Raw genomic sequence first — 11,882 nt, 5'->3', positions numbered from 1 at the left:
TCTGCTGGGATTTATTTACCTTCTATAATTGAAACTTTGTAGCCTGGAGTGGAGCTCAGAGCCGACCAGGGCAGGCGGGAGGGATTGGCTTCCTCATCGCCAGGGGCAACCCAAGCCTCCTGCTCGCTCCAGCTCTGTGGCCACGGCTGGCTGAAAGCAGGTATCTGGGGTTTATTTATCTTCTATAATTGAAACGTTGTTGCTTTGAGTGGAGCTCAGAGCTGGCCGCAGCAGGCGGGAAGCTTGGCTTCCTCCATCATTGGGGCAGCCAAGCCTCCTGCTTGCTCTAGCTCCGTGGCTGCCAGCCGCCATCTTGGTTGGGTTAATTTGCATATAGCCACTCTGATGGGCTGGTGGGTGTGGCTTAAGGCATAGTGAAGGTACAGTCAATTTGCATGTTTGTCTTTTATTAGTGTAGATATGGATATGGATATAGATATAGATATAGATAAAACCCTAATATGCAAATAGACTTAATGGCGGAATAACTGCACAACCGGTCGCTATAACGTGCGCTAACCACCAGGGGTTGTGCATGGAACATGGCAGGCATTGGCAGCAGGCAGCAGAGTGTGGAACATGGTGGGTGTCAGCCATGGTGGGATGGTGGAGCAGGTGAGCGGGGCCAGTCGCTGTCATCAGGGCAAGCCTCTGGTTGTTACTGAAAATTCTTTGCTCCCGCATGCCGTGGTCTCACCCGGTGCTTGCACCTGCTGCTGGTGCCAGCACCGCTGGCATCCGCTGTGAACATCCAGCGCTGGTCCCGATTGCTTGGCACTGTCAGCGGGTGCGAGTGGCAGCTGCCAGCCCCGATCACCCCTCAGGTCTTCTCCACCTCCCCCTGCTCCTAAGGCGTGATTGGGGCAGCAGCCGCCGCTTGCACCTTCTGGTGGCGCTGGCCCCAATCGCTCCATACAGTCAGTGGGTGGGAGGGGCTGGGTGGGAGCGCAGAGTATGGGCCGAGGCTCGCCCCAGTGCCCACCGTAGCCTTGCGACCCACAGTTCAAGATGCACGAATTTGTGCACTGGGCCCCTAGTGTGTGTGTATGTGTGTGCATATCTATATAATAAAGAGCCAGGGTCATAACTACTGAAGGATCGACCAGACCAGAAGTCAGTGCTGGGTTGCCATGGGCGCCCCAAACCAGCACTGACTGCCTAAGGGGCTGCGGATCAAGCCCAGAGAGAGGCCTTCAGAGAGAGAGGCAGGGTCTGATCCATAGCCTCTGTGGCAGCCATTGATCAGAACTTGCCTCTCTCTCCTGGCCTGGCCAACAGCCGCTCCTCCATTTCTCTCCAGGCCTCCACTGGGGCTGCTGATCAGCCCCGCCTTTCTGGTCAGGACCCGTTGATAGGCCTAGAGATGCTGACTGGCATAGAAACTGACCAATCAGAACCAAATCTGGGTCAACTGTGAGGAGCCAATGGCTGCCTAGGAGGTGGAGCTTTTGACACTCACTGGCATAGAAACTGACCAATCAGAACCAAATCTGGGTCAACTGTGAGGAGCCAATGGCTGCCTAGGAGGTGGAGCTTTTGACACTCACTGGCATAGAAACTGACCAATCAGAACCAAATCTGGGTCAACTGTGAGGAGCCAATGGCTGCCTAGGAGGTGGAGCTTTTGACACTCACTGGCATAGAAACTGACCAATCAGAACCAAATCTGGGTCAACTGTGAGGAGCCAATGGCTGCCTAGGAGGTGGAGCTTTTGACACTCACTGGCATAGAAACTGACCAATCAGAACCAAATCTGGGTCAACTGTGAGGAGCCAATGGCTGCCTAGGAGGTGGAGCTTTTGACACTCATTTTTTTTATTATTGATTTTAGAAAGGAAGGGAGAGGGAGAGAGAGATAGAAACATCTTTGATAAGAGAGAATCATTGATCGGCTGCCTCTTACATGCCCCTCACTGGGGATCGAGCCCACCACCTGGATGTTCCCTGGCCAGAATTGAACCATGACTTCCTGGTTCATAGGTTGAAACTCAACCACTGAGCCACTCTGGTCAGGCAGTCTTTAATCCATTTTGAGTTAATTTTTGTGAGTGGTGTAAGATAGGGGTCCAATTTTATTCTTTTTCCTGTGGTTATCCAGTGTCCCTGCTGCATTTGTTGAGGAAACTATCCTTTCCCTATTGAGTATTCTTGACTCCCTTGTCAAATATGCAAAGATTTAGTTCTGGGTTCTTGACTGTGCTCTACTAGTCTATGTGTCTATTTTTATTTCAGCGCCATAAAAATAGTGTGTGTGTGTTCTTAGATTCATATATATATATGAGAGAGAGAAGATTACATCATTACAGTTTTGATTACTATAGCTTTGTAGTATAGTTATAAATCAGGAGGTGTGATACCTCCAGCTTTGTTCTTCCTCAGAATTTTGAGAGGAATTGTATAAAATCTATAGATGACTTTATGTATAATGGACATTTTAACAATATTAGTTTTTCTAATCCATGAACACAGGATATCTTTCCATTTCCTTGTGTTTTCTTCAACTTTATTTTATCAAAGTCTTATAGTTCTCAGTGTACAGATCTTTCATGTACTTGCTTAAATTGATTCCTAAGTATTTCATTGGTATTGTGAATGATCAATTGGAGTCTTAAGAAGACAAATATGAATCATGTGGAGTTACATATTTTTTAAAGTAATGTATAAAAGGGGAATGTTTGGCATAAAATAATTGAGGATTTAACAAGTGAGAAACTTTATGAGGACTTAAAGATGTTTTGTAATAGACCTCTCTCTTACCCATCTCTGTGTGATGTGTACTCTTTGTTTCCAGTATTGGTTATTTGCTTTCTTTTTTTCTGGATCAGTTTTACCAGGAAGCTGGGGGGTCTTTTATTGTTGTGTACTTATTAATTTAAATTATGGTTACATTCAATATTATTCTGTATTAGATTCAGATATACAGCAAAGTGCTTAGAAAAAGAGGGACTTTACAGAGTGGGTCCTCCACCCCACCAAGTACTCAAGAAACAACCATTTTATTTGTTGATCCTCTCTCCTATACATCTACATCTGGGTTTTCTCTTCCTAATTTATGTTCTTTGATTCTTTATTTCCTGCCTCCCATATTTTGAATTCATTTGATTTGATGGAGCTTTATTTAGATTATTGATTTGCCAACATGTCTTCTTCTGAAAGGCCTTCTTGAACCTTTAATTCCTTCTCCAAAGAGAAACTGTATCCCTGATGCCTGATTACTTGTCGTTTTCACCTACCAGAGCATGGATCACCAGTTGGCTGTTTATGCCCATGGGCAGCTTACTGAAACACATCCACACTCACTTGTCTACATATTGTCTATGACTGTTTTGTGCTATAAAATGTCAGGGTTGAATAGCTGCAACAGAGACTGTATGGTCCCAATCTCAAAATTTTTACTATCCAGAATTAAGAAAGGGTTTGCTAACTATTATACAAGACAGTAAGCTTCATGTAAGCTAGGACAATTTTTACCTTATGTTTTGTCCCATACCTGGCAAATAGTATGCACTACATTATTATTCATTAATTAATGGAAAAAGGGCTGAATTTTTATGGTGCTTTTATTCTCAAGATCTGGGAACTGTTTCCAGAAAACCTGTGCCCTAAGAATTGCTGTACTATATCCACTGCCAATTGAAGAAATTATAGATCTAAAAAATGGAAGTTTCATAGAATTCTACTTCATCATTAATAAAGGCATTTTGTTTATAGAGCTCTATTCTGATTACCTATGTAATAGCTCTCTCTCTCTCATATAGATATGTGTGTGTGTGTGTGTGTGTGTGTGTGTGTGTGTGTTCTTAGATTCATATATATATATATCCCATTGCACGAAATTCATGCACGGGGGTTTGTCCCTCAGCCCAGCCTGCACCCTCTCCAATCTGGTACATCTCTCTCACAATCCAGGACTGCTGGCTACTAACTGCTCACCTGCTTGCCTGCCTGATTGCCCCTAACTGCCCTCCCCTGCCAGCCTGGGCACCCCTGTCCTCCCCTGCAGGCCTGGTTCCCCCCAACTGCCCTCCCCTGCAGGGCTGGTCCCCCACAACTGTCGTCCCCTGCCGGCCTGGTTGCTCCCACTGCCCTCCTCTGCCAGCCATCTTGTGTGTTGGAGTGATGGCCAATTTGCATATTACTCTTTTATTAGAAGATTACATCATTCGTTAGTAGAAAATGATATTCACAGGTCATATTCTCTTTAAGGTAAACAAAGCTACTTGTCAACTACCAGAGAATACTTTCATCATAAATGAACTCTCCACTAAGTTGAACTTTATTGAAGAAAGAAAAATAATGTTCCAGAGAGATAACTACCTGGTAAGAGTAACATTTTCACTTCTGAGTGGAAATACCAAGAGGGCTCTGAATATTTTCATACTTTAAGGGGGGACACATTAGTAGCTATGTAGGTATGTAGGTATGGAATATACTAAACTAGATAATCAGTGAAAACTTAAACATCTTTTACTCACAAAAAAATGCATTTTCTTAGAAATTTCTTTCTAAGTAATTTGGATTCTTAAAAACAGGTTCTAGAAAAATATAGAGGGAAATAATTTAAGGTGATGAAGTAAAGGAATGACATTTTTCTCTGCTTTTAATTATCAGAACTGTCTGTTTGTTTCTTAGATAACTGCAGGGAACTTCAGTCCCATTATTTTCAGTGAATTTCCATTTATCTTTAATTTGCTATCCAAAATAAAATTATGGCAAGCTGATTCCGTTACGAAAATACTGGTATGTATGCCTTACATTTTTATTATGAAAAATTTCAAACATATACAAAATAGAAATAATGGTGTAATGAATCCCATCACAAAGTTTTAGCAGTCATCAACATTTTGCTACAATTTATTATTATTGTTGTTTTTGTAGTTGTTAGTATTTTTGCTGAATTATTTTAAAGCAAATCCTAGGCCCACTTTCTTTTCACCTCTCCATACTTCAGGGCAATATTTTTGGTTGTTTCACTCTTATTCATGCTGAGATTCATCAGTGGGTTCAGTTGGTGACCACATGGTATTTCCATTGTAATATTTCCCATTAATCTTTTATTTAATTACTGGAGCCCCGGTGCATGAAATTCGTGCACGGGGGTGGGGGGTCCTTTAGCCTGGCCTGCACCCTCTCCAATCTGGGACCCCTCGAGGCATGTCTGACTGCCAGTTTAGGCCTGATCCCTGCTGGGGCTCTGGGATCAATTGCAGAGCAGAGGGATGCCCTTCCCACCCAGCCTGGGCTCTTCCATTCATTGCCGCCCACAGGGAGGCCCTGCCCACCCTACCAGGGCTCTGTGATCAATGCTGTGCAGAGGGAGGCCCTTCCCACCAGGCCAGGCTCTGCCATTGATCCCCGCCCACAGGAAGGCCCTGCCCACCCAGCCTGGCCTCTGCCATACATCACTGCCCACAGGGAGGTCCTGCCTGCCCTGCCCACCCTGCCAGGGCTCTGTGATCAATGCTACGCAGAGGGAGGCCTTGCCCACCTGGCCAGGGCTCTGTGATGGGCCCTCCCAGCTGTGGCGGCTTGCCTTGGCCCTCGCAGCCACGGCTTTGTCCAGAAGGACGTCTGGAACACGTTCGGTCTAATTAGCATATTACCCTTTTATTAGTATAGATTTTATCCATTGTTTTGGTTGAAGTTTGAAAAACAGCAACATTTCTAATATTATCATTTCTTCCAAAGTTATGAACTGCAAAGAAATTTTACTTTTTTAACTTTTTTACTTTTTATGTAAAGAACTTTTCCTCATCAATGAGGGCTCTTTGGCTCCCCTGAAAAATCATCCATATAAGAAGGCAGATTAATGCGTAATCCTTTTCCATGCATAGTAGTTGTACCAATTTATGTTACCACCAGCAATGCATGAAATGCCCCTTTACATTATAACCAATGCAGTGTTACTAAGCAGTGTTCCAATTCGATGGGTTAGCCATGATATTCCAATTTAATTTTATTAAAAATTATGGTTTTGATTGTTTCAGAGAGAGGAAGGGAAAGGGAGAGAGAGAGAGAAACATCAATGATAAGAGAGAATCAATGATTGGCTGCTCCCTGCATGCCCCCCACTGGGGATCAAGCTTGCAACCCAGACATGTGCCCTGACTAGGAATAAACCTCTTGGTTCATGGGTCAATGCTCAACCACTGAGCAACACCAGTCAGCTCAATTTAATTTTAATTTATGTTTCTCATCTATATATATAAAAGCCCAAGTGACCGTTACGACCGAATGACTGCAACAACCGGTCCACCAGTCACTATGACGTGCACTGACCATCAGGGGGCAGACACTCAACACAGGAGCTGCCCCCTGGTGGTCAGTGCACTCCCACAGCCAACCTCCCACGGCCAGCCACTGGTCCCTCTCTGCGACTGGCCAACCTTCCAAGGTCCCTCCCCCCAGCCGGCTGCCCCAATTGACCCCGATAGGGGCTGGCCAGCCAACCTGTGGTCCCTCCACCTGTTGCTTCCCCCAGCCGGCAGGCCCCAATTGCCCTGGCCCTGATCAGCCTGGCCCTGATCAGGACTGGGCAAGATGGCCCTGATCGGCCCTGATCACCAGCCAAGCCTAGGGACCCCACCCATGCACAAATTCATGCACCCGTCCTCTAGTTACTATATAATGGCTGCAGCCTCACTTTCTTCAGCTAATAACCATTGTTTTCCTACTATGAGCAATACTGAAATGATCAAATAAATGCTCTTTTTCTCTCTATCCAGTTTTAGTGACTATACTAAGTTCTTAGTTGTTACTCTTTGGATTATCATATCTGTTTATGAGTCTTGGAGCTTGAGCCCTGGCCGGGTAGCTCAGTTGATTAGAGCATCATCTCGATAGTCCAAGATTGTGGGTTCGATCCCCGGTCGTGGCATATACAAGGAGCTGTCAGTGAATGAATAAATAAGTGGAACAACAAATCAATGTTTCTCTCTCTCTTTCTCTCTCTCTCCTCGCCCCATTCTATCTCTCTAAAATCAATAAATAACAATTTCTTTAAAAGTCTTGGAGCTTGATTTATAAGCCCCAACTGATATTCTTTTATTCCCAGTGAATTTATTCTGTCTTCCATTTATTCTCTTCCTTCCATTCTTTTTCTGGGAGTTGTATTATTCCCACAAAACACTTACATGGTATTTTGTCTCTCTTGTCACCATCAGCCTTAGTTTTCAGTTATACTCATCACATGCCCAGACATTATGCTAAAGATTTTCCAAACATTTTTTGATCACTGAAGTTTGTTTTCTAGGCCATTCCTCAGGAAAAGTTCGTATCTATTTTCTATGATGTTTATAGAAAGACTATAAGAGCTCTAGCAGGTTTGGCTCAGTGGATAGAGAGTTGGCCTGCGGACCAAAGGGTCCCAGGATCAATTCTAGTCAAAGGCATGTATCTTGGTTGCAGGCTCCTCCCCAGCCCAGGAGGAAACCAATTGATGTGTTTCTCTCACATCGATGTTTCTCTCTGTCTTTCCCTCTCTCTTCTACTCTCCTAAAAATCAAAGGAAAAATATCCTCAAGTGAGGATTAACAAAAGAAAAAAGAGAAAAACAAAGACTATAAGACAGAATTTAACAACTTAAAGGAATCAGAAACATACCCATTACTTTTGCTAATAATTCAAAGGAGATGGGCCATGTAAGTGAAAAGTCTGGGACATCACATGCACAAAAGGAGTCATTTCAGTAATAAAATATTTCCTTTTCATTCCCTATTAATTATAGAGCTTATATGACATTTTCCAATGAACCATGCCTGATAAATCCATAAACACCACATCCTATATAATAAAAGCCTAATATGCAAATCCCCCAAATGGCAGAAGGACGGGTTGGCAGGGGGCAGGGCGGGGCCGGTGAGAGGGCAGCACCAGGTCAGCCAAGACAGGTGCCAGCAGGCAGAGGAAGGAGACGGCGATAGGGAGTGGCAGTGACCAGCGGCGGTGGAGGGGCGATCGGGGGGCAGGGCCGGCTGCTTGATGGCCGGCGCTGTCCCCGATCGCCGTGCTGGTCGCCTCCCACAGAGGGAGGCCAGACTGCAGCTTAGGCATCCCCTGAGGGCTCCCAGACTAAGGGAGCAGGCTGGACTGAGGGACACCCCCCCCCAAGTGCACAAATTTTCATACACCGGGCCTCTAGTTTATTTATAATACACAACCTAGAGGGACAAAGTACTTCCTGCTAAAAGCATTCCATAGTTAAGGACTCTCCCTTTAGTTACTGTTATTAGTGTCTATCATCAGATTGACTTGCTCATCTCTTCTGTTTCCCAGCCACCTCTTTTTTTTTTTTTCAATTTTCCTGACATTCCTGGTAATGGGAGAAAATAGATTAAATATTTCCTTCCCAAACCTAACTTTCCCTTAAGTTCCCTTTAAGCAAATCTTTCTCTCTACATTATTTTCTTCTATAGAAATTTTCCGTCTAACCTGTCTGCTCTGTTAGTGAGGTTTGAGTGCATAGTGGACCCAGGCAAGTTACATACTATGAAGGATTGGGAAATGTTTGAAGACAAGAAAATTCTTAGTTGTAGTTGGCATGGGTGAAGTCACAAAGCAGGTTCCACAATCCTGTCCTCCAGAGGAGAGATGATGGACTTAGTCAAAATTGTAAGCTCCAAACTAGATTATCAATCCAAATGCACAAATGTAGAAATGGGAAACCAATACATGGAGAGCAGGAATAGAGAGACTGGAAAATAAGATACACAGGTTTCAAGTCCAATTCATGGGAAGGCTAGAGAAGCCTGGGCCAACAGCAGGACGCATACACCTTTCCCTGCTACAGTCAGTGCAGGATATTGCTGGCCACTCCCTGTCACTCAGAGCCACGGGACATGTAGCTTAGCAGTCAGTATTCCTGAAGTGTCTGCAGATTCCAAGGCCACAGGAGGAGATGACCCACCACCAGAAAGGACTAGAAATGGCACTTGTTCCATCTCCCTACAAATGTGGAGCTTCTTGTTTTGTTTGTTTCTTTTTAAATACATATTTTTTAATTATTTTTATTTGATTTCAGAGAAGAAGGGAGAGGGAGAGAGATAGAAACATCGATGATGGCTGCTTCCTGCACACCCCCTACTGGGGATCGAGCCCACAACCCGGGCATGTGCCCTTGACGGGAATTGAACCCGGGACTTTTCAGTCCGCAGGCTGACGCTCTAGCCACTGAGCCAAGCCAGCTAGGGCTGTGGAGCTTCTTTACAACAAAGATCTTAGGGAAAAACCAGAAGAATCTAGTGGAATCACATGTAATTTCTCAGTATACAGTGGTAGCAGAGATCTGGGACAGGGCTTTCCCAAGCCCAGAGTCATATGCATGCACTTCTCTGAGTAGCTTATAGAGTGCTAATATGGGCAACCACACGCAGTCTGGAAACCTGGACTAGGATAGTTATTATCCACCTGTCTTGCTGTCTCAATAGTGGCATTGGTTTATGAATCCTAAATACTCCTTTATTGTCCTTGTGATATAGCAGAAGTCCTACAGGAAGGTTAAAGGTCAAAGCAAGGATAGTAATTCCAACACTAGATTTCTAATCCCAGGGAGTTCAGCAGAAGCAAGAGCAGGGAGCTGAAATGGTGAGGGCATGTTGAGAATTTAGAAAAGCATAATGGAAGTACTATGTAGGGTAACAGAGAACACTTTTCTTTGAGCAAGTCTTTCCTCTAGTCTGTTTCCTACATCTCACATTATCCCTCGGCTTCTAAGCTGCCCTTATATTCTTGAGGATTATCGTGCTAACACTCTTCTTCTTAAAAACTGGTGGGAGAATGTCTCTGCATGGTGAACACCACTGTTGCTTTTAAGGATCATGTTTACTAAAATAAGTGATCAGAGATAGCTTTTAATTACTTAGCTGTACATCCACGATGATTCATCCCCTGTACAAAATTCCTAGATACCACAGTTTCACAAATTCTACCACCTTTTTATCTTCCATAGTGTACATATGATGCTCTTTTCTTAAATAATTACAATATGACCATATATGGCAATAGTAGGCATAATTGTATGTTAGACAAAATGGGTTTATCTGAAATGTTAAATATTTCCTAATATTCCAGTGAAGATTCCTAAAATATTTCTTTTTCCAGGGGTCACAAATTACACATATGTTTTCACCCACATTTTTACTTCAAGTCAGACGAAGTCACCTAGTTGATGATGCTCTGCGTCAATTAAACCAAGCTGCAGTCACTGACCTTCGGAAAGAATTGGTGGTACGGTAAAAAGTCTCATTGGACATTTTACTAATGTGGGAGAGAAGCAGTTATTTAATGTAGCAAAAGAAGAGCCTGCATTTGCAATTATAGTTATCAGCCTTATGATTTCCAGAATTCCTTGCTTACCCTTCAGAGAAAAGCAATGGGACATTTAGTTGAACATTGGGATTATAAATTAACTAGTTACCTATGGCTATAATGAACCATCCCAAAGCTTAATGACTTAAAATTACAATACTTTATCTGCAGTTCAGTAGAAGATCTCCTGATTTAGGGTGAACTTATCTGGGTGGCTTTGCAGATTCTGTATGCACCTGCTGACACGTTTGGGAGTTGGCTAGGGATGGACTGATCTAGGCTAGGCCTGTCTGAGGAAGTTTGGCTCTGCTTCCTGTTTTTCATCTTCTTCCTGGGGCCAGCAAGATGTTCTTCTCACAACAGTGCCAGAGGTACAAAATAACAAGCCCAGTCACACAACAAACATTGCTTTAGTCAAAGCAAGTCCCATGGCTGAACCCACATCGAGAGCTGGTGAAATATACTCAGCCTCTTTAAAGGGCGGAACTGCAAAGTCACATGCAAAAGACTTGGGTCAAGGAGGGGCAAAGAATTGGGGCCGTCAGTGCAATCCACAAGCAGCAGGTGGAACAGACACTTTTCCTACATTCTGGCTCTACTTTTAGCTATAGAACTTCCACTACTATATTGGTTCTAACTATCCTTCACTTCACCCTTTGTGGGCACCTGTAGGAATTTTATTGTGTGGTACCTCAGATTATTAGCCTTATTGAGGCTATAAAATAATGACGACAACTCTAGATTCGAGCTGGAATCCGTTCAGAAAGGAGTGGATTTTCTCGGTATCAGCCATGAGGGGAAGATTTAGGTTCTCAGAGAAGAAACCAGAACCTGGAGGGTTAGACTCACACAGGAGAGGGATATTTCTCAGCATGGGACTCCAATGGGAAACAAAATATTTTATAAGCCAGACTTTTTAGTTGTATGTCTCCCTCTGTACCTACTCTCCTTTAAATCTTGATTATGAGGAAATGAACTGAAAATGATTCTGCTACAGGAGATGACAAAGAGGTAAGAAGGTAAGAGAGATCTGATCAAAATATAGACCCTGAGCAAGGCAAGGCTGTCAAGGCCCATTATGAGTGTGTCCTGACCATGACAGAGGCAGACTTGCTAGGGTCAACACTCAACCACTGAGAAATGAGAAAATCGGAAGTAAGCTTAATTCGTTATTGGGATATCCAGATGGAATGAGAGGCAGGCCCTTGGAGATGACCGTCTAGGGCCAAGGAATCAGTTGATCAAAGTGGCAATAGATAAGATCTTCCAGGCAGAAAGAGAACTCTGTCAAGCTTAGTGATGCTTGTATTAGAAAGATAAAAAGAAATTATCCAGGAAAGGAAGTAGAGAGGGAGTCGTTAGAGAGGAAAGCTGGGAGTGCACTCGGCAACAAAGTCCAAAACTGGACTTTAGAAAAGAGGGACTAGTTCATATTGATCTCCCACACAAGGGATATGGGCAGGTAGGGCTCATGGTTCTTGGAAAGATGCCAGGCCCAGGCTGGCTGGAAGGGCTGTTTATCAAAAGTCCTAATGAGGAGAGAGGTAGGAGAAATTAAATAGTTGTTGATTGGGCC

General features: G+C 43.8%; 1 protein-coding gene across 1 annotated transcript in view; it reads left to right on the top strand.

Annotated features, from left to right (window-relative positions):
* The window catches only part of LOC102247338 (E3 ISG15--protein ligase HERC5-like), a 31,791-nt gene extending 20,952 nt beyond the window's left edge, over nt 1-10,839 (top strand). The window contains exons 8-10 of the mRNA XM_005883170.2: nt 4,208-4,321; nt 4,634-4,741; nt 10,100-10,839. Coding sequence (XP_005883232.2) covers nt 4,208-4,321; nt 4,634-4,741; nt 10,100-10,234 — 357 coding nt within the window. The 3' untranslated portion in view covers nt 10,235-10,839. The remainder of the gene's footprint in view (nt 1-4,207; nt 4,322-4,633; nt 4,742-10,099) is intronic.
* The last annotated feature ends 1,043 nt before the right edge of the window (nt 10,840-11,882 follow it).

Source organism: Myotis brandtii, unplaced genomic scaffold, assembly GCF_000412655.1.
Source record: "Myotis brandtii unplaced genomic scaffold, ASM41265v1 scaffold774, whole genome shotgun sequence".
Classification (NCBI taxonomy): Eukaryota; Metazoa; Chordata; class Mammalia; order Chiroptera; family Vespertilionidae; genus Myotis; species Myotis brandtii.
The sequence above is the reverse complement of the archived record's forward strand: the minus strand, read 5'-3'. Positions and strand labels throughout refer to the sequence as shown.